This window comes from Aythya marila (assembly GCF_965140915.1).
Source record: "Aythya marila genome assembly, chromosome: 6".
Lineage (NCBI taxonomy): Eukaryota > Metazoa > Chordata > Aves > Anseriformes > Anatidae > Aythya > Aythya marila.
Window position 1 is genome coordinate 14167643 of NC_139047.1, and position 23315 is coordinate 14190957.

The window sequence follows — 23315 nt, forward strand, 5'->3', positions numbered from 1 at the left end:
TCATGGGCGTAGTATATTCTAGTTGTTTTACGTTCTGGGTATTTTGATGTCAAAGACAATTGATGTCTTTGCTTTCTTTCTTTACAAGTTACAACAACTTTGCAAAGTTTTGTCCTTTAGTGCTTCTGAGGAGTTTCTTATTCTTAATTATGTCTCCACTCCCATAACACCCCCCTACAGAATTTCCAACTTTAAAAGATGATCCAGTGTTAAATAACTGGAACTCCTTCTAATGAGTTCATCCTTCCATGAAGTCTAGCAGGTCTCTTCTGTTAACATGGATCAGTTTACAAGATTTAGCTTTATGCTTACATACAGATTGCATTCTCTGAAACTGTGAAATTCTCTCTGAAGAGAAGGAGGGAGAAGAAATACTACCTGCTGACTTGCTATGTATGTTAGATATTTAGGGAGGGAGAGTGAGGAAAATTAGAGGGAGCATTTATCAGTAGTTATTCAAGTCACCCTTTTGTTATTTGCTAAAAATATATCTAGAAGAACTGATTTTTTTTTTTATTTTCCCCTTCTCCTTAAAAAGGAGCACAGGAATTCTGAAATTTGAGTTGATCACAATGACTTAAAATAGGGAGAGTTGTCAGCACTACTGACAACAGTTTGTTAATGGTACCTTTTGTCTTGTTTCCAGCTCATGCCCTAAACAAATGAAAAATTAATACATCTGCAAGGGAAGCAAAAATGTGGAGAGGGAAAATGTAACAAGGAATTCCTATTAGGAAAGAGAGATGTTGGATTAAGAGAGCTTGAACAAGGCCCAGGTGTGTTGCAGTGTCCTATGAATTTACAGCTGTAGTAGGTTTATCTTTATAAGCATGTGTTGGCATTAAAACAGGCTGTAGTCAGCTGCTTTGAAACTGGCTGTGGCTAGCGTTAAAAGACTTGTAGAGCAGTAATCCTGGTTTTGGATGCATCTTGGTCTTTCTATGCAAAAAGCTTTACGTGATGAAGGGGAAACGTAAGAGAGCCTACCTCTCTCAGAAGCTGTTAACTAGGTCAATGCTTTTCATAGCCAAAACTGAAGCTCTTGTGAAAAAGATCTTAACAACAGAGCGCTCAAAGAAGATCATCAGAGAAGGCAAGTACGTGTAGTGAGGGAACTGAAAGGAAAGACACTTCTGCTTTTTGAATTGTATGTACTGACAGCGCTGTGCTGTCTTTGGATCTCAGCTATCTGGTGTTTTAGTTGTTCCTGAAATGTGTGGTTCCTTAATCAGGTTATTCTGTAGGAGTGTAGTTTATAGTAGAATACTGGAAACAATTCTGTTTAAGAGAATGGATTTCCCTTAAGAAGAAAAATATCAGTAATACACCTAGAATTCAGATAAAGTGGAGGTGTCAGTTGTTAAAACACGTTGTGGAGAGGTAAATATTATTCTGTAGTTTTTGGAAAAATTGGTACCCTTTGCAGGTACAGAGGACTTATTGCAGGTCTTGTTTTATCTTTCTATCCTGACAGTCTTTAGTGGGAAGAACTAACCAGGAAGCAACAACTTAAAATGACTGCCAACATTTAAAATGGCAGGAAATGCTTCCTGGCAACAGGGAAACTGAAATTTCTTAGGTACTCAGATATTTGCTGTAGAAGGCTTCCGAAAATTAGATAGGACAAAACCATGTGTTGCACAAGGTAATGAAATATCTGGCTTTAAAAACTTTGTTCCCGAACGTATTGAAGTCTGAGTGAAAGCAAAGACTTTTGGCCAGGGTAAGTTGAAAACACAGGCTATTTTCTACAAAAGGTATGTTCTAAGGTATTGCTGGTTATTATGGTGATACTGTTCAGACAGTCAAGACTAGATAGTTAAACTTCTATACAAAATGGGACATGTTTATTTTAATAACAGAGCACTTACAGTTACTCAGTGGCACTGTGTTTGTAGCTTCCTTGTGCCAATTATGTCAAGAGCAAAGGGCTAGATTTCATCCTAATTGCCTTGTCTTTAGGCTAGGTGACAGTGATTTCATTTTCATTGGAAAAATGAAGCAAAATTGAAGATGATGTCCACATTTTGAGTGTAGTAATTCCTTTTCCTCACAGTTGTGTAAATTACAGTCACTAGGAGAGTACTGAGGGGGTAAAACATCAGTGCTAGAAGTGTGGGTTAACTTTGATCTAAGTGGTTACTGAGTTTCTTCATCTGATTAAGGGATATGCAGCAATTTTCACTGGTCACAGAGGTCAGCTGATTTGAAGCAATAGCCTGTGATATACTGGCTGAGGTGTATAACAGTGATTTGTGTATAGTCTGGGTCTAGTGGCAGGACTTCTTATGATGTTATAGGCTGACTAATGTCCAATGTGTTCCTGTGAAATTCTAGTGACTCTAAGTTAGCTGGCATGTAGTATCTTACAAACGAATATAGTGACTCATTTACAGTATCATCTACCCAAAGATAACGGTACTTTCTGGGATGTATCAAAATTGGAAACCAAGTGATACTGCTCTCTGTATTTAAATTGGGGGAGGAGATTTAATGATGGGATCAATTTATTTTAAATGTTACTTTTAATTGCAGTTTTCAAAGAGGATACAGTCGTCAATATGGGAGACTATTTTCAAAATGTCCTTGCAGCCGAGTATCTGTGATCCTGGTAGGGCAGGTGTTTTGGGAGTTTTTGATGGCAGCATCTACTTAGGAAAGGGAAAGAAGATTTTTGGAGTCCGGTTGTCAGAAGGTGCACCAAAAGAGCTCCTATTAAGAAGGTGCTTGCTGGTTTACACTGGAGACCTTTGAATTTGCGTGCATTGTGGTATTGGCTTCCCTTAAATATTAGACTTAGGAATTTGTATATTCTGGGGAGGTGATTTTTTTTTTTTTTTTTTTTTTGGGGGGGGGGGGGGGGAAGGGAAGTTGATCAGGGCAGTATATATGATAATTTATTAACAGCTAACTGCTTGCAAACAGGGTGGAAAATATGCCATGGGAACCTCTGGGTGTCCTTGTGTCCTGTTCTTCCCCTCCATGGAGTGTGATAAAAGTAGGGATGATGTGAGGTGAGAATTGTGTGTATTAGCCACTCGCACCTATTGGTGTGTTATCTTTCTGGTCTAGTAAGAGGTGTGGATTTCTTACCTTGTCAGGAGCTTCCCTTGGGACACAAGTGGAAGGAAGCAAAGTTACAGGAGGTGAAGCTCTATTTTTGAGAAGTTTTCTTGGTTTGAAGGTGTCACCTGCTTCTTTGGCCAGAGAAAAACTGAGGTTAGGTTTCAGCTAGGGATTACTCCTGCTTTGGCCGTGCCAGGCAGGGTTATATGTCAGATCTAATTTCAGTGCGTTTAAAGTAAGAGCTTCTGCCCTGAGGCTGTTGCAAGGTAGAGAGGGTTCGAGGTGTTGGTATACATGTTTGTGCATAGGGGCAGTCTGCCATGACTTTTTCTAGCTAATCTGTGGAGCTGTGGGTGAATGCTGAAGGTGAGACAATTTATATAATAAGGTAGGTTGCTTCTAACACTAAATGCTTAATCTAAGCAAGAGGTGAAAGGAGTCTGCAAATAACCATTGAGCTGCAACAGATACTTGCACCTCCTTGTTGTGCCCCTTAAGTTTGGAGCACTGATCATCTGTTGAGTATGTGGTTTCAAACTGGGTAACTGCAGACAAGCTCAGATCTTTAAAATGGTGGTATGTAAAGGGTCTCTTGAATGCTGCTGTTCAGAGAGTTGTGATTGCTTGTGTCTTGTCAACTTCATGTTGCTTTCTGTTGGAGTATGAAGCCTGGCTTTGCATTGTTTGTGGCAGTAAGTCTGGACTGTCCTCAGGAAAGGTGATAATGAATGGTCACACTGCATAAGAAATGGAGCTACTGTTTGTTTTCCTACTAAAATCCCTTCTTGTAGAAGCTAGTAAACTAAATGCACAACAGGCTAATGGTCTCTAGAGGAAACAAGATTTGTGTAGCCAGACGGTCTGCTTGAAAGATCACTGTGCTATTTTAGTTGTGGTGATCTAGCAAGCTAAAGAAGTGTAGTAGGTAGAGCTTCATCTGATTTCCCAAATGTAAACTGCCTTTGCTTCCTTCACTGTGCAAGATAAATCTTAAGGCTGGTCTCTCACTGAGTCTGAGATAACACCAAAATATTTTATTGGAGTGTGAGATCAGAATGGCTTCGGAAGCTGCATTTTTAGATCAGAATGAGGAGGCCATTTGCTGTCTGGACATTCCCATGGTGTCTTCTCACAGCCTGACACAACTGTATTCATATCTTTAAGAAGTGTGTGCCAGTTGAGGGAGCAGACTCTTTAAGGGCTGGTTCAGTCTGTGCTCATCTCTGCTTTGCTTCCTTGTTTTCTTCGCAGTAATAAATAGTGTTTTCTTGTCTTCCTAGAGCTTTTTGATAGAACAAGACTGAGAGGATATTCTTGTCTTGATCACTCACTGATTTAGCAACAGCTTGATGACTAAACGCTTACATGAGTAATGCTGCTTCTTCTGGTGTGGGCGTGTACATCATAATTATATGGGCATACCAGTATAACCTGTCATTTTTGTCTCCGCCTATCTCCCTCTTCTCTTTTCTTTCAGAGTACTTGAATCCTGACAACGGAGGGCAGCAGATGTTCTCTATAAGTGATGCTTTTATTAAAGGTAAGGGGAAACTTCAAATGTTGCAGTTGTGTGCGTGCTTTAATATAATTATGCAAGTTCTTCAGTAGTCCTTTAACAGGTTTTTGACCTTTTAGAAATATTTTCTTGATAGTAAAAATGAAGCTACTTGTGGCAAAACTGGTATATAGACTATATTTGGTTGTTTTTTAATGTGCTTACAAGCTCAAATTTCTTTCACTTCTCAAATTTTTCATTCAAAAACACTCAACCTTTTATTTTATTAAAGTAAGTGTAAGTAGCAGGGTTCATCACTTTTGTTTGTAACTTCCCCACCCACAAACATTTATAAGACACCAATTCTAACTTTCTGTGCAAAAAAAAGATGTGATAGGATTAATTGCACTCCTTCTACAGAGCAATTCAAAGCTTCATCTCATTTTTTTCTGGATTTCTGGTCACCAGCACTACTACTTCTGAAATGAAATGTGATCAGACACAGTTGTGAGTTGTAAAATCATCTGCCTTCCAATATTGTAGTCAGGTGCACTTGTGGGATTTTTGTTTCCATTTGATATTCTTGATTTTAGTGAGCTCAAAGGAGAGAAGGAAACAAATGGGGAAATCCCAGTGTCTGTGCAGCCAGAAGAATTAAGTCTTTGGCTAAACTAATACTTAGCTTTTAACTGAACTTTTGCAGGAGAGGAGTAAAAGGAGAAACCCAGCTTAAATTCCTCTTATCTTCTATACAGACAACTTTGAGTATGGAGTGCGTGGAAGAAGTAAATTTTTTTTTCCAGTATTCCTGCTCAGGTTATTATTAAGGATTTTGCATTCAGATCATGCACTCTTAGTTGTTTTAAGCTTGAACTCTGAAGACTTATATACTTGCTGATGAGAAGTTACACACCAGTAGCATAAAAGATTTGTAATATAGTCAGCCATTATGTGAATGGGGAAGTTATGATTTGGAATATCATAATACCTATGTGGGAAATAACTTAGTTTTCTGCAATTTGAAAAGAGTTACTGTGTAATGAAATAACCTCTAATCTTGGTAATGCAAAACACAGGATGTTTTCAAGGCATACTAAACAGTGATTGAAAGTAGCAGTTACCCCCTCTAAGTGGGGACTCTTCTGCACTGTTGAAACATGGTTTCTCTTTCCAAAACCAGAAATAAATAGTGTGTTGATGCTTAGAATTTAAAAAAAAAAAAAAGTATTTAGTGGATACAGCCTTTGTTGATGTCCTGTTTAACATACTGAAGAGTATATGATAGGTGAAAGGGTATGAGAAGATGCGCTGAGATTTTCTGAAAACTTCTGCTACTTTCTTTACAGAAAACTCTTAAACTTCAGAGAGAAAAGAGAATTCTGTTGTATTAAATACTGTGGCTTAGGCTAGTTGAGCCAGCCTGCTTGCAGCTCACTCTGCACCAGACTAGCAAGGGGGGTGGTGGTTTGGTTCAGGGCTACAAGTCATGTAAAGGTTCATCAGTAGCATAGTATTTTTTTAATGTGTTTGGCAGACATGCTAAACAAGACCTTTACCAAGATATTTTGGCTACTTGTACTGCAGCCTGAATGGATTAACTTGATCTTTCTACTGCCACTTACATGTATAGGTCTTTAAAGCAACAGTTTTCTGTGGATCAAATTAGTGCCTGTGACTAATATTCTAAGCCTAAAAGGCATTATGATTGTGTATTATAAATATATAATGTATTTTGAATTTGCTGCTTATTTATGGGTAAAACTGGGATATAACTTCTGTTTTCTCATGTCTTAATTTGTTCTTCTGGAACTAAACTATGTGCTGTATGCTACCAGTACAAGAATTTCACTAATTCTCTTTTCCTCAGTGTACTCACAACTATTGTACTTGATATTGTTTGCAGTCTCCTATTACCATGACTTCTCAAACTCAGTCTTTCAAGAGGCTTAGACTTACGTCTTAGTAAATTCTTTCATTTTCTAGGTAGCCTTTCAGAAAGGTGAAGGAATTCAACAACAAATTTTACATTAACAAGGTTCGTTTATCTCTTGCAGAGTCATTATTCAATAGGAGAGTGGAGGAGAAGTCCAAAGAACTCTTTTTCACACCATTAGGCTGGCACCATAGCAACCTGGATCTGCTGAGGGAAGAGAATGGGGAGAAACAAGCCATGGAAAGGCTGCTGTAAGAAAAATATAGAAAAAAGAATTTGCATATTTTGAGTAACCATTTCTGAAGTCCTCCTGTTCCACTAGCTTTCAGTAGGACTTGATCTTCTGTGGACAATACAATGAACTAATTTGCATTAAGAAAACAGCATTTCTACAGTATATTTTGATTGCTTTCTTCCATGTGGTTTTCTATGTTGAAACAGAGGACCAGAGAGTCCACTCTCTGAAAGTAACTTCTGAAAGGTGACTTCAGCTGAACTCTGCTCTGTATCTTTTTCACTTTTTTTCTTTTTTACAGCTCTGCTAATCACAACCACATGATGGCACTGCTTCAGCAACTTCTATACAATGAGTCCCTGTCCCTGTCATGGAGGGATATCATTGTACCTGTGGTCTGTCAGGTAGTTCAGACAGTACGGCCTGATGTCAAGAACAGAGATGATGACATGGATATCCGCCAGTTTGTCCACATCAAAAAAGTAAGTTTGAGACACTGAATGTAGGGAAAGAAAGTATGGAGTTGCTGGCAGCACCTGCTGTTTGAAGAGAAGGGTCATCCCCACTCCCCTCAGCATGCTCAGTGGTGTAGTTGGCCAACATGGCATTTAGATAATGTGGGTTTCTAGGAAAAGTTGTATAGAAAGAACTTTGTATCCTGGGAAAGGTGTTTTAATGCCCTGGAGCTGGCCTCTTCTTTCAGGCTGTAAGCTGCAGAAGGCAGGAAAGAGCAACACCTCTGTAATGACTTGTTTCCTTTTTGGGCGTCTGCTTGTTTTATGCTTGGATTGGAGAGGTACTAAACATGGGATAAGTAAATTTCAAGACTCTGTATAGCAATATATTGCTCTGTAATTCCCTGTTATGGAGGATTTAACTCCTCCCATGCTAATTGCAATTACTTTTTGTGGAGGAAAACTTGATTGTTATGGGATAGTGCATTTAGGTCTGCCAGATGGCAAAGACATGACATTGCTGAACTGTATGGCTGGATTTTTGGCACGCAGAGTTTCTTCTCAGAGGCTGATGTGAAACTAACCTCTAAGGAAGTAGCCTCACTGAGGCTCACAGGCTCAGGCTTATTTTTGCATTGCATAAGCAAGTTAAGATATGAGGAGAGCCTTGTGTCACTCCTGACAGTTCTGTAGGCTCTCTTGAGGCAGCAACAACTGATGCTGCCTGTCCTGAAGCACAGTTTCAAAAAGCAGATGTTCATAAGTGAAAACTCTCATAGGTATTTATATATGCCAGTACCAGAAATGTTCTCTGAAACATGTCATTAGGAATCTGTTTCATGTTTATTACTCCTGCGATTGGTTGTGACTCTAGGCACACCAGTCAACTGCTTGTGTTCAAATAGTAAGTAGAGGTTTGTTTATTCTCTTTTGTCATTACAACTCCTGTCCATTATTAGTGAAAATGGTATGTGCAAAGGCATATGCTCCTGATGGCCTGTAGAAACTTGCATTCCCTTACTGTCTTCCTGAGTGTGCTTGATTTCACAAATATGTATTTGCTGGGAGGATCTTGGAGATCCTGGAACTTAATACTTGCTTTCATGTTGTTGTTTCTAGTTTACCAGACTTTAAAGGAAAAGTTGTATGTCCAGCATGACAGCATCTGGTCTTTCATCTGGTAATTGAGGGTATAGATGAAGTTTGCACAATAGCCACAATAGCTATTCTGTTAGGTTTACAGCATTTAAGTTATGGGAATGTATAACAGTTCTAAGTGTTTGGCTTCCTTTGCTCTGTTAGATTCCTGGTGGAAAGAAGTTTGACTCCATGGTGGTGAATGGATTTGTTTGCACTAAGAATGTTGCCCACAAAAAGGTAATGCAGACTGGATTAATTGAGTGCTGGCTATAGTGCATGATGAGGAAACACATGTCCCATGACTTCCTTTGCACTAGAGGCTTTTCTCACTAATCTGGAGGTGTATGGGCTTTTTTCAGTTTGCACAGCACCTGAATGAGAATGTGTTTTAATGTGTTTCTTTTCAAAGCTGTTTTCTTTTGTCTCAGATTCTAGTGTAGGGAGCAGAAAAGGCTTTCCTCGTGCATGTATAGCAAAATATTTTTTCCGCCCCTATCGCTCCAGAATGTATCTAATGATTACCCCAAGGGTTAGCTGAAAAAAAAAAAAAAGACCTTTATGGTCATGATCTTTGACAGTACAATAAAGTGAAACTTTATTTAAAGCTGGAGGTCAAAGTAGAAGTGATCTGAATGGAGGCTCCAAAGTATTTGAAGAGTTAGTGTGACTTGGTGTAGTTGGGAGGGGACTGCAGAAACTTCCAACACTTCACTCTTACTGGAGAGTAGCTGTGAAATTCCAAGAACTGGGTGTAACATGCTCATAAAAAAGAAAAATGTATAGTTGGTGTAGAGAATAACTGAGATGCCTCTGTTTAAATACAGTCACGGGTAGTCTGATATGTTTTTTTTCCTATTTACTTTTCCAGCTGTATGTCTTCTAACTGTTTTGTTTCTTTCCTAGATGAACTCTTGCATAAAAAATCCCAAAATTCTTCTGCTGAAATGCTCAATTGAGTACCTCTATCGAGAAGAAACCAAGTTTACCTGCATAGACCCCATAGTGCTGCAGGTAAGAGCATGGTTTTGTTCATGGTTGAAGTTGCCTGAGACTGATTCACCCTTTTGAAGTGCACATCTGATTATTCAGTATGTAAGGTTGACTTTAGTTATTGGGATTGTGTACCAAAGAGATTTCCTCCTTTAACAGCTAGCTAGGAAAACTTTTGCACTGAATAGAGTACAGACTTGTAGTCTTCTGAGGGTTTTTGCCATCAAGAATTACACATACTGGTAGATCTTGATCCTTACAATTAACAATTTTAAGAAACATTTTTCATTTTTAATGATAGACTGTGTAAATAACACACAGTTCAGAAAGTCACAGCTAGGCATGGCTTAAGTGTGCAGAGAAATACTTAAGAAGTGAGTATAAGTGAGAGTTCAGTTGTACCCACATTATTCTTTGTCAAGCTTGAACAAATGGGACAACACCCAACCTAAAGAAGTGATGAACTACAAAATGTCACTTTGGAACAGGTGCCCAGCCCTTGAGAGCAGGGAGGTGCTTGTGTATGAAAACACTGAAATGGGCGGATGCTCTTTAATGTACTGCATTACTCTGAGTAATTAGTCTGAGGATCAGTTTTCAGGTTTTTGGTAGGATATTTGTAATTTGGGTATTTGGTGCCTTACTGAGCTCGGGCCATGTTTTTTTTTCCCATCTTTGTCTGTTTCCTTAAAATTCATTTAAGACCGCTTTCATTTGGTGCTTAATAGACAGACTTACAGATATAAAAACTTACTTCTGAAGAGTGAGCTGGTTTTCCAGTAAAAGCTAAAGCTGAGTCCTGTCCTTTGTCTTGACAATGTAGAGGTATCTACTGTTCTTTTTGACTGCTGGTTGCTGTGTTTGTTTCAGTATCTGCTTCAGAATGTGATCATAAGCTTTTGTGTATCTGCTTTTAAGGCCTATATGGCGGAGAATACTACAGAAATACTAGTTCAGTTGAAAAGGCCAGCTTCTGCTGGATGGCAAACTGCTTTTGTGGTACCTTTCTTTTGCCCAGAACCTCTAAAACTTGACTACCGTGAGTCACAATAACACAACTGAAAATACCTGACTTGGGAAGCTGTATTATATTATACCTGATTAGGGTATATAGCAAACTACTGATAAACTGGGTGGTGCGAAAATGTGCACAATGGAAAACTGATGGTGTTTTCTGGGTAGCTGGTTTCCCTGTTCCATAGGAAAGGTCAATATATAAGTGAGAAAGTAATACTAAGCATTTAAATTGTTTTTTTAGACCGGTTTACTCTATTTAATTGTCATGCATTGTTCTTTCTGCAGGAAAGGGAGTTCTTGAAGAACTATGTACAGCGGATAGTTGACGTTAGGCCCAACTTGGTCCTTGTTGAGAAGACTGTGTCCCGAATTGCGCAGGACATGCTGCTGGAGCATGGTATCACTCTTGTCATCAATGTCAAGCCGGTGAGCGTTTCATGTCAGACGTCAGACCGTATCTTGTGGTGGATCTCTAACTCTTCTTTGTAGGAAGTGTATTTTTTTTAATGGTCTTCACTTCCAAGGAGACAAAACAGACCTAGAAAGTAATTTTTCCTCACTAATCTCTACCTACTCTCTGCTGTGCCCTTGGTGGCAGGTCTTTGTACCCTGGCTGTGTTTTAGTTAACTCTGAGTCATATTTGTAGCAAATGCTACAATATTCCCTCTCACCAGTAATAACTGCCAAACTGCTTTTCTATGTTTTGTATGTATTGGGGTGTGCTTGTGAATGACTGGATTTAATCCAGAGTTTACCTCACAAAGTGGGAGGTTGCCTGGATAGTACTGGCATGTTTTTTTAGAGCCATCTAAAAAATACTAATGTTTTGTTTGCACTGTAGATTCTTACTTTTTCTCTTTCACTTTCACAGCAAGTGCTAGACAGAGTAAGTCGAATGACCCAGGGAGACTTAGTGATGTCAATGGATCAACTGTTAACTAAACCACGTTTGGGAACCTGCCATAAATTTTATATGCAAGTGTTTCAGTTGCCCAATGGTGAGTAAATCTTAATGTGTCTTGGTCTGTGTGTGTAAGAGGCTAAACGCTTTGCTCTTGTTAACAAGGTTTGAACTGTTGGGTGCTTTGTGTTATCAAGTATTATCTTTTCTATTCATCTGTACTTCTGTTACATCTTGGAACTACAGCGAACTAAGTCTGAGCACACAAACTTCATCAAAAAGTACAAGGTCTTCCATTCTTGGTAAGGTGAAAGATGCTAGATTTTAATTAGACTGGTTCTTTCCACTGCCCTGAAGATTGTCTAGTCTAACATCCTGTTCAAAACAGGAAGGGTTAACTACAATGCAAGATCAGATTTCTCAGGGACTTGTCAGCAAAATGTTGAAAATATTGCAGAATGGAGATTTCACAACCAATCTGGGCAGCTGTTTAGCAGTTTAACAATCCTCACCATGAAGAATTCTTCCTCATTTCAAGAAGGCAAATTCTTATCGATTAACTGTGCACTCTACCTACTCTACTCTTGTCTTTTCATTGCACATGTTTGAGAAACCAGGTTCCTTTTCCTCTGTAACACCCTGTAGGTAGTGGAAGTCTTCAAAGGAAGTAACCTGGCAGATCATCAATGGTGCTGGCACACAAATGTGGATGCAGTTTTTGTGGCAATGTAGTCTTTGCATCTCTTCTCCTTCAGGTCTGCCTTACCTCCTTCCAACTACTAAATTTCACTCAGTCTTGTAAGCTGTGATGCATAAGGATGAGTAAACATGCAAAGGAGGATAATGGTTCTTTTGCTTCACTACTGCATTCCCTGTCCCCAAGTCTGCAGCGATCGTAGAATAATCTGTTCAGATTGTATTCTATGTGGTCTGTGGACTGTACGGTGACTTTTTCGTGAAACAGGAGGAGTTTTTAGCAAAAGCATGCTTTGCTTGCAAAAATAAATATCTCAGTACATTTTATATAAGTTTCTGCAGCTGGAATGTGCTACCAGTGTTCCTTGCTCCCAGTTTCCATTACAGTCTATTCAGTGTGTGAGACGCCTAAGAGCAGGTTGTCATCCTAACTATGCTGGTTTTGTTTATTTTCCTTGTAGATCAAACAAAAACACTGATGTTCTTTGAAGGGTGTCCCCAGCACCTGGGCTGTACTATCAAATTGTGTGGTGCTGCAGAGTATGAGCTGGCCCGTGTGAAAGAGATCCTGATCTTCATGGTCTGTGTGGCTTATCATTCCCAGCTGGAAATCTCTTTCCTTATGGACGAGTTTGCTATGCCCCCTACTCTGACAAAAAACACCTCTTTTCACTCCCTTATTGAGGAACCAGGAGATGAAAACGAACAACAGAACCTCTTCAATGGTGAGGATTTCAGCACAGCAGTCAGAGACATTGAACTCTCCTCTGAAAAGCTTCCAGCAATCTCGGAGTCTGTGTCATCTCATGAGGTCACCTTGCTTGAACAAAGAGGATTATTTGAGAGAGGTGACCAAGAAAACAGTCAGCTAGAAACGATGTCCTCAAAACAGCAGGAGCACCTCAAATTGGACTCGTCATTTCCAGTGTTCCACTCTGTACCTCCTGCAATACCTGAAACATCTCTGCTGCCCCTCCATGGCATGGACCAGCACTTGGTCACTCTGGATAGCCAGCCACTAGAGCCTCTTCAACAGGCAGATGATCTGCAGGAATCCAAGAGTCAAATGAGAGTCTTCAGAGACCCTCTCCAGGATGATAGTGGTTTATATGTTACAGAAGAGGTAACTTCTTCTGAGGATCGTCTCAAGACTTACTCTGCAGCCTTTAAGCAGGAGTTGAAAGATGTTATTCTCTGTGTTTCTCCTGTAATGGTGTTCCGTGAACCATTTCTTTTGACTGAAAAAGGCATGAGATGCCCTGCCCGAGAATACTTCCCTGAGCAAGTTTATTGGTCTCCTCTCCTTAATAAGGAATACAAGGAATTGGAAAGTAGGAGGAAGAGACAATTATTGCGGGATCTTTCTGGATTACAAGGGATGAATGGGAGTATACAAACCAAGGCTATACAAATCTTGCCTTCCCACGAGTTGGTTAACACTAGAATAGCAGAGCATCTAGGTGATAGCCAGAGCTTAGCCAGGATGCTGGCTGACTATCGGGCCAGAGGAGGGAGGATTCTACAGAGAAGTACAGATCCCTTTGCCCAAAGTAAGGATGCGTCCAGTGTCCCTACTGGAAAAACTGGTTGCAGGATTGAAGAGGATGAGAAAGGACTGGCTCAGAGTGAATCCTCTTGGTCTCATAAGGTAAAGATTCAAACTATGCTACTGAAAACACAGTTATATTATTTTTTCCTGGTAATAGAGAACATTAAGTGTTTAATACTGAATGTTAAACTGGAGGCTTTTGTGACTGGGTCAAATCTACATTTTGGATAGCAGTGCTCTGGGCACTTAAACCAATTTAACCAAGTACTAGGTAGATATGAGAGAGCAAAACAGACTGCAAAACTTCCCTGAGAAGGGTAAAGCCTGTGAGGCTCCATTTTCTCTTATCCTGAGAAGCGTACAAAATCAGCCCATAATCAGTTTAGTACATTGGCTGTTCAGCTCAGCTGCACACAACTGATTCATGAAAATGAATACATGGAGGGGGAAAAAAAAACCTTTTGTTTCTGAAACTGAGCTTCCCTGCTGCGTGTACTGGTGATTTCTAAAAGTGTAATGCTCAGCCCTCTTTAGAGGGATTAGCGTCATGGAAACAGCAGTAGGCTGTAATTACATGGAAGTATTTGATTGTTTGCAAAAGTTTGGGTGATCTGGAGAAATGTGAGAATCTCTTAATGGAAAGGGTGGGATCTTGTTAGGAACTTCCATGTAAGGGAGTGTGTACTTAGAACCAAAAAACAAAGGCATGGAAAACTGCTGTGACCACTGCTAATTTGCATCTGAGGGAAAATGTATTGGGACTTCTCTCGCACTGGAAGCTATGTAGGAAAAAAGTCAGTCAAGAGTAGCAGAACTGGTCTTGTAGCAGTTGTACGTTTTGGAGCCACTATCAGCTCCTAAGTTCATGAGTAGAAATCACCTTTTAATTGATGCTAAATGTAAATCTATGTAGCTTCACAGGCAGTAATCTCTCAAGCTGTAAGAGTAGCTGTTGCTCTAGATCAAAGTGCTCTGTTCTGTATAAATTTATAAATAAAATTATAAAGTCAAACAATACCCTAAGTTGGAAGGAAGATATAAGGGCACTGAGTCCGGTCCTGGCTCTGCACAGGACCGCCCAAAAACCAGACCATGGGGCTTGAGAGCATTGTGCAAATGCTTCTTGAACTCTGCCAGGCTCAGTGCCATAACCACTGCCCTAGGGAGCTTGTCCCAGTGCCCGACCACCCTCTCAGTGAAGAACTTTTTCTTAACTTCCATCTCCATGCTGTTTTCTTGTGTCTTGTCGCTGTCCCCAGAGAGCAGAACTCAGCGCCTGCCCCTCTGTTCGCCTCGTGAGGGAGCTGCAGGCTGCCATGAGGCCTCCCCTCAGCCTGCTCTGCTCTGGGCTGAACACACCAAGGGACCTCAGCTGCTCCTCATATGTCTTCTCCTTTAGACTTGTCACCATCTTTGGAGCCCTCCTTTGGATGCTCTCTAATAGTTTTATGTTGTTTTTATATTGTGGTGCCCAAAACTGCATGCAGTACTCAAGATAAGGCTGCACCAGTGCAGAGCAGAGATAAAATCACTTCCTTCAACTAACTAGCAATGCTGTGCTTGAGGCACCCCAAGATACTTCTGGCCCTTTTGGCTGCCAGCGCACATTGATGCATATTCACCTTGCCATCAACCAGAAGCCCTGGATTCCTTTCTGTGGGGCTGCTCTCTAGCCTCAAAAATATTTGGTAACACCATAGTTCTGTAGGGAGTAAAAGTGGAAATGGTTCCATGCTGGTAGCAGAGTGGTAAATCTCTTTATAGAAAAAGGCAGAAAGTTTGAAGTCCTGTAGTCTCAATGAGTAACTGAGGTGTAATATACTGGCAAAGACTTGACTCCAAGGTGCACTAAACCATTCAGTGTCTTGGAGACTCTGGACATCTGTCTTGGGGTTTGGATTTCTGTTTTGGCCCCCCGTTTTCCTTTCCACAATAATATGGTTAAGTTGTTTATATTATATGTATTAGTTATAGCTTCTAAAAAATGACAGAACTTACATTATCTTTGAGCTTCAGGTAAATTTAGGATTAATTTGTAGAAAAGGAACAAACTGGGCTTTAAACTTAAATAAAATTATTGGAATAATATTTTGTCATTGGTTATGTGTGTGGATGGAGGTGTCTGTAACCAGTGAATGAGCTGTTTTCTCTCTACCAGGTGGATTGTCTGAGTCCAGTAAACCATCAGAGACTCTGTGTTCTCTTCAGTAGCTCTTCTGCGCAGTCCAGCAATGCTCCAAGTGCCTGTGTTAGCCCCTGGTATGAAAAACTACTACTCTACAGCATGTGTAGTTATCTTTTTTTTGTTTCTGAAGGCAAGGTTAGTGCTCACTTCATAGAAGTACTTCTTTGAGGACTTCTTGGTAGGTTGTGACCATCTTCTAATGGGAACTGTTGCCAAAATTTCATCTTGCCTGATTAGGTGGGTCCAGAGCAATATTTCACAGCCTTTCTAATCCCTCAGGTATGAAGGAGAAAGCTCAGCCTGAAACTGAATGTGTTAGTTGGACTTCTGACTGCAGAGTAATGTGAGTGTAGCAAGGACACTGCAGCCGTGTGTGGAAGAGTTACTCTATATAAACAAAGAAGAATGTCCAAGCCCAAAAATAAATCTTGAAGAAGAATCTTAGACTACTTCTGAATTGTATTATATGAGAGTGGTATTTGAATATAGTACTTCCTGTCTCATAAAGTTAACAAGGTTAAGCTTTAACTGTAGTTTTAGCTTAGAGGGCTATAACTTGTCGATTATGTTGCAATTTATGACTTTTTTTAGCATAGCTCCTTGGATGGGTCTTTCACCTAGTTCAGGTGAAAATACAGAGATGTCTCTCGTACAGGAAATCTAAATCTTCCTCTGTAAAAGCTAAGGAATGAACAAAAAAAATGTTGAGCTTCTTAAAAAGAAGTGATAAAGGGGTATAAAGCAGTGATAGTTAGAAATGTCTGAATTGAGACTTAAATTGTTACTTATGCATTTCAAGTGGCTTGGTCACTTCAGATTCTGAGAAATTAAAGCTGTTACTAAATTTAAAGCTGTTTTTAAATTTTATATAAGATTTCTAGGATTTTTTTATGTACTGTGTGTGCCCCTGTTTAAATGTTAATATCCAAGGCTTCAAGCTGTGCCTAGACTTCTGTGCCTAGGTGTTCTTGAACGTGATCTTCAAAAGACCAATTGAATTGTGTTCCACTTTTAAATGTTAAGTTTAAAGTTGTTCTAGTAAGAACTTAAATCTCGTTATTAGCAAACTCGACAGCAGGGAACCGGGAAGAGTAGTCAAGAGGTGGGGAAAAATAGCCTTTGGTATGCAGGGCTGAGAACAACCAAGCAGAAGGTACAGATCTGTGTACTTCAAGGCTATTGCACAGCCAGCAGTGGCAGGATATTCCCTCTAAAGCTTTTATTTTTTTTCTCTGCTTTAGGATTGTGACCATGGAATTCTATGGGAAAAATGACCTGACACTAGGGATTTTTCTGGAGCGTTACTGTTTCAGGTGAATTAATAGTAAATCTCATTCTAAACAAACCAAAAGCCTTTAACAGCTCAGTGAGGTTGAACTGATACTTTCTTTATAGACCCTACTTCCTGTGCACTCAGATTAGCATGAGCCTGTTGTATTCTAGGAAAGTTTACACCCTAAATTTGCTGCTCCCTTTGCTTTATGAGCATGCTGTAGTAAGCTCTTAAACCTGGTTCCTGTTTTACTTCCTCATGCTCATTTCTTACAAGCAAATACATCCACTACTTCCCTACTTCTGCCTTGTGCCTATTTATTCCATTATTAAGGTAGAATAAGTGGAATGGATTACAAAGCAAGAGTTGTAAATTCATAGAGTACAAGAAACTGTGCAGAAACAGCCTTCATTAAAGGCTTAGGAAACTTTTACAGTAAAGATAAATAGTACTGTGACGTTAAAAAGCATACTAAAGGTGTTGATTCAGCTCTTCAGCAGTGCCTAATGTATGATCATAAGCATTTCCATCTTTCTCTTTAAGGCCTTCCTACCAGTGCCCCAGCATGTTCTGTGAAACACCAATGGTTCACCACATTCGTCGTTTTGTACATGGGCAAGGATGTGTGCAAATCGTGTTAAAGGAGCTGGACTCCCCAGTTCCTGGGTACCAACACACGATTCTTACTTACTCTTGGTGTAGACTGTGCAAACAGGTAAGGATGAGGGCTTAAGAATTATTGCTATTCCAATTTAGTATTCCTATTGTGATTGGGCGTGCATGGAAAGAGTGGATTTTTGAGAAAGTGCTTATCCTTGGAGCTGTGGCTAAACTTGTACAAAGCCTGTTGTTAGTACAGATATTCTCATGTTTCTACAAATCACTCTTGTAGAAACTTGTAGAATTGTGGCTGTTGAGGGTGAAACAGACATAGTGTGGTGGAAACAAATTTCTGACACACGGAAAAACTAGAGTTCCCTTTAAGAGACAAAGAGCATTGTCTCTTCCCTGCAGTGAATCTATACAAGCATCAGAAGAATGTGCATATAGGGAAGGGCAGATGCTGAGGCCTACTGGCTTAGTAATTGGCTAAAACCACTTGGTGTTCTTTAATCTATTTTAGACTGGACAGTCTGTATTGAGTCAGTGTGATGTCTAGACTTCCTTTAGTAGTCATTAGAAAGTAAATAAAATTTTCATTAGAAAGATGAAAAACCACAAGGTTGCAAGATTTGTGTACTATCTGAAACTTGTTCTTTAATTTAGCTAAGAAAACATTGTCAGTTGGATACTCATCTCTGGCCAAACTTATTGTTAATCTTAAGAGCCTTCTAAGACAAGAATGAAGCTTAATTAAACAAGATTCATGCAATGCCTCAAACTTAAAGCATCTTAATTACCCATGCAAATGACTCAGTTCACGTACTTATGCTGGCTTAAACATAGGTGTTGGATGTAAAGATATCTGGAGGAAGTTAATGTAATTGCTGAAGGCAAGCCCTATGCTGCTGTGTGTATACCTGTTCTATAACCTTTTATTTCTGTATGCTCATGTAAACACTAATAAGCTTGTGGCTAATAGGTATGTTTAAATGGCTACTCTAAGCTTGCAAGCACTGCTGAAGTTGAAATATATGCTGATGTTGCTTTGCAGTATTCATAGGTAAAGAATCACCAGGGAAGAAGCATGCGATGAAACTGCTGCTGGTGACTGGACTGCTGGAAACTATCTCTATGCAGAGAAACAGCATCCCAGATTTAAGGATGTATTTGCACTCCCCTGACTAAGCACCTGTTATCATCAACTAGCAGTTGTCGCTTATCCAGTTTATTGCATCCATCTGTGTGTTGGGCTTAGCTTTGTATAAACACTGTCTTTGTTTGGTATCTTTCAGGGTTGTGTGTGCTTCTGATAATTGAAATACCTAGATTACAGTCTAGGTTAGCCTGTCCTTAATCCTAGTTGAAGGGTGAAATTAAGGCACTTTGCTTTTGATTTCAGGTGACACCAGTTGTTCCCCTTTCCAATGATTCTTGGTCTATGTCTTTTGCAAAATACCTCGAGCTGAGATTCTATGGGCACCAGTACACTAGAAGGGCCAATGTGGAGCCTTGTGGTCATTCCATTCACCATGACTATCACCAGTATTTTTCCTATAATCAGATGGTGGCATCTTTCAGGTGAGGTTCACTGCTTAAAATACATATATATTTATATATATATATATATATATATATATATATATATATATATATAGGGCTAGAGAAGTTACACACACGCATATATGAAGTGCATGGCTCTAGTAAGGATTCTTCAGGTGTGTCCTTCGCTTTGAGTACAGCATGGGATAGCATGACTGCACTGTAACTACAAATGCAGAATTGTTTGCTGGTTTGCAGGAGGCTTTGCAGGTCCCATCATTGTCATGGATGGGATGGGAAATATTCTGAAAAATGAATTGTGCCAGTATATGATAAAGAAGGGAAACACTTCTGTTTAATCTGTAATACTTTTAGAACTTCATTTTTGCAATGTGATCTGTGGTTTTACTTTTTTCCTGAGATAAATGATGAAGGTGTTATGTGCTACTAAAGGTAACTAATGTTCCAGACATGTTGACAAGTACCCCTTTTTATAAAAGCCACAAGCTAAAAAGGTGTAGACTTAATATTACATGGGGAGTTATGAAAAGCTGTTGCATTGTCTTCTCAGCTACTCTCCAATCCGTCTGCTTGAAGTATGTGTCCCACTACCCAAAATCTACATCAAACGACAGGCTCCATTAAAAGTTACTATTTTGCAGGATCTCAAGGACTTCTCTCAAAAGTAAGTTTTTATTTTTAATGCCTTCCTTGACTTATATGTATTTTAGACTTCTAAGAAGACCACTAAACCATTTTTGCTGATGTAGATAATACACTTGCTAAATGTTCATGGTTTAGAAGGAAAGTGATGATTTTAAACATTCCACATTTATAGGTGTATATATAATTCTAGGGGAGGGTGGTATTGGATCCTTCTTTTATACCTTTACCCATTCCATCAATATTAACTCTCACCTTTTCATCTGGTGCAATATGGCTTAACTGTTTGCATTTCTGTCCACAGGGTGTCACAAGTGTACCTTGCTGTCGATGATCGCCTTGCTTCTCTGAAAACGGATACTTTTAGCAAAACAAGGGAAGAGAAGATGGAAGATCTGTTTGCACAAAAGGAGGTAATGGACTACTTCTGCATCAGCAGAACATACACCGCAAAGCGCGTGGAGAAGTGACTTGGATTGAGTGTTAAGTCCTGTGACAGTACACTGACTATTTTTCTTTTGGCAGATGGAAGAGGGGGAGTTTCGAAACTGGACTGAGAAGATTCAGGCAAGACTGCTTTCATCGTCATTAGACACACCTCAACAGTTACAATCTGTTTTTGAGTCTCTGATAGCTAAAAAGCAAGGACTGTGTGAGATGCTGCAAGCCTGGAATAATAGGTAAGAGGACAGATACAAGAATCATGAGCAACACTGGTGCTGTGTTGGTTATAGAAGGGGAAGATGGTCATCAGTACTGTCTCCTCTTGTAGTGCAGTGGTTATACAGAGGGTGCTACGACAGCTTGTGATGAATGTCTTCTGCTGGTTGATTGATTGGAACAGAAAATCATTAAAGGCTCGATGTGAGTGTTGTGTTGTAGAGCACAACTTACACCTGAGAAGAGAAAGTTCTGTTTGAATAGAGGTGGAAGAGGGGAGCATGTGAAAGTGATTGGGTGAAACGATCTCAGAGATGGATAGAAGCCAAATTAAATGTTTGACAACTTTGTTGCTGTGAAGGCTGTCCTCTCCCCTACTGCAATGTAAGTAGGGTGTAGTGTTTGGAAGATCTTCTGTTGCTATAGTGTTCATTAAGGCATGAGGAAAATGTTCTGTCTTGGGCTGTTTGAAGTATAGCTTTAGCACATATTAGCAGCCATTTCAGTTTGCATTGAAGACTTGTGAAGGCATGCTTGGCTGTTTTCTAGTTTGGAGAAACATCACAATTTTTGCCTTTTACAGCTAATATGTGTAATCTATGTTTTGATTGTGTTTTGTTTTTGAAGATTGCAGGATCTCTTCCAACAAGAGAAAGGGAGAAAGCGCCCTTCAGTACCACCCAGTCCTGGAAGACTGAGGCAAGGCGAAGAAAGCAAGGTACTAGCAGCAGTCTGGACGTATACAGACTATTTGCTGTAGTATGAAGTTGAATTTTAGTTCACTTCAACAATTAGTTAATTTGTCTTACTTCATCATATAACTTTGATTTGCAAACATTTGAATTGCTTGTTAGCGTATGCATCTCTCTCTACAGACGTGAACCAAGAGCTTTATTATACAGAAAGAGAAGACTTCTGGACTGTTAATATAAATACTGACAGCAGAGAGCTGCACTCATTGCCAAGGGTACATCTAGATAGGAAGGAAGTAAGCTTGTTAGGCTCTAGGTTTGGATGAACGTAGAGTGAGAAAATGACACAATGGCTATTACCTATGAAGCTTACCCTTGTGAAAAATAAAATAAATAAAAAAAAAAAGAATAAGGAGAGGCAGAGCAAAGAATGCAGGAAGAACTAATAATCCTGTAGGTTGTGTAAATGGGAGGATGTGTAAATGATCTTGTACTGTTGCCCCTCAAGAACCCTCTGTACGGGTACAGCTGGCAGTGTGCTGAACAACCACCCTGGGGGAGCTGGTACTCTGAGAAAATATCCAGACTGCAAGGCAGTACAATGTAATCATCATACAGTAGTCATCATACAGAGGCTGAACTTTGAATAGTTCTAATGCTAGCAAGATACGCAAAGAAATCCAGTGAGACCCTGGATTTGCTCAGCTGCATGCATATGTGTTGTTTCCACTTCACAAATTTGTTAATGCTAAAACACACTTAGCCTTGATCTAGCAGCAAGAAAGCTTATATAGAGGAAGAGCGTTCTCTTTAAAGCAGCATACAGAAATGACAGCAGTCATGAGCAGTCTTGTGAAGCTGGGTTGCTCTTGCCTTGTCTCATTCATGTGCTGACAGAGATAGTGGTGGTGCTGAAGCTGAGAACAGTGGGTGGGAGTTCTCTGCTGTGGTACATCTGCTTTTGCAGGTGTTCCACAGAGAGGAAGGGATACGTCTGTAAAGAGCCTGGCATCAACATTGATCACCTGATATTCTTCCTAGATCAGTAGCATGGATGCTTCCCCACGCAATGCTTCTCCAGCACTGCAAAATGGAGAGAAAGGTCTGTTATTTATTTATTTTTTCTTAGGCTATGAAAAGAAGCTTGCTGTAACCCTTTCTCTGACATAATGTGGGAGGTTTTGTACGACTAAACTATCAGATTTGATGGTGAATATCCATTGTACAAGGTGGAGATAAGCCAACTATAAGCTTACTATGCTAAGCTTCTAATGTGAGGTTGAGTTACTATTGATGCTAAGTAGGCTATCGAAGGCTTCCCTTTGAGTATTGTTCAAAAACTTTCAGAAGCTTTCTGAAGAACCGCATGGAATTTGGGAAATGCCTCTTGCATCTTCTGTGAAGTGGTTGTGGGTGCTGAGACCTCTTACCTGTGAGGCATATGTAGTCTGTGGTAACTAAAGGTACTGGGTGTGTGTACATCTGCTGGAGCTTATATACAGTACATTGACTGGCTGCTAGTTCCTTTGCTCTGAGAGATGCTACCTGCTTTTTAAAGAAACTTCTTGAAAGTAGACGGTGGTGATAGCTTGGCCTGGAGGCAAGCAATATCACTTCAGACAGCAATGTAAAATGCTTAATGTTTTCCTCTGTACTTGACTTGACTGTCTTGGTGCTTTCAGAGGATCGTTTCCTGACTACTTTATCAAGTCAGAGTTCCACAGGCTCCACCCATCTTCAGTTGCCCACCCCTCCAGAGGTTGTATCGGAGCAACTGACTGGTGCTGGTACACTGTCTGAACAGGATACAACTAGTAGCTCAGAAGGTATAGTTCCATTGTGGTATTGTATTCCTTCTCTTCATTTCCTCTGGCAAGTGTATAAGATCTATGCAGAAAATGGCAAACGTGGTAATGTATCTGTGTTTCAGATGTGTTTGATGGACACTCATTGGGATCTACAGACAGCCAAGTGAAGGAGAAATCTACTATGAAAGCTATTTTGGCTAACTTGTTGCCTGGGAACAATTATAACCCCATTCCATTTCCCTTGTAAGTACTGCTAAATACACATTGTGCAAAATTAGCAGCCTGGTTAGGTTGCAAACAGCTATGCATGCTTCCTTTGCTTCACAGATAATTCAAGTCATCAACTGGGTTTGCATCCAAATAGACTAAAGATCTTGCTCAACGCAAGGAATCTTCTTTCCATTCTAGGGGTTT

The 23315-nt window shown here is 39.9% G+C and overlaps 1 protein-coding gene across 7 annotated transcripts in view; it reads left to right on the forward strand.

Annotated features, from left to right (window-relative positions):
- The window catches only part of PIKFYVE (phosphoinositide kinase, FYVE-type zinc finger containing), a 61704-nt gene that overhangs the window by 26016 nt on the left and 12373 nt on the right, over positions 1-23315 (forward strand). For all 7 annotated transcript variants that reach the window (XR_014317752.1, XR_014317753.1, XM_082763124.1 and 4 more), the window contains 19 exons: positions 4544-4606; positions 6616-6745; positions 7031-7211; positions 8487-8561; positions 9228-9335; positions 10617-10757; positions 11204-11330; positions 12391-13577; positions 15637-15737; positions 16905-16976; positions 17480-17651; positions 18939-19117; positions 19650-19763; positions 20046-20154; positions 20267-20421; positions 21029-21119; positions 22135-22195; positions 22776-22919; positions 23024-23144. Coding sequence is in view for 5 of the 7 variants with exons in the window: in XM_082763124.1 (XP_082619250.1) it covers positions 4544-4606; positions 6616-6745; positions 7031-7211; positions 8487-8561; positions 9228-9335; positions 10617-10757; positions 11204-11330; positions 12391-13577; positions 15637-15737; positions 16905-16976; positions 17480-17651; positions 18939-19117; positions 19650-19763; positions 20046-20154; positions 20267-20421; positions 21029-21119; positions 22135-22195; positions 22776-22919; positions 23024-23144 (3331 nt within the window). In the remaining 2 variants the exon portion in view is untranslated. The remainder of the gene's footprint in view (positions 1-4543; positions 4607-6615; positions 6746-7030; positions 7212-8486; positions 8562-9227; positions 9336-10616; positions 10758-11203; positions 11331-12390; positions 13578-15636; positions 15738-16904; positions 16977-17479; positions 17652-18938; positions 19118-19649; positions 19764-20045; positions 20155-20266; positions 20422-21028; positions 21120-22134; positions 22196-22775; positions 22920-23023; positions 23145-23315) is intronic.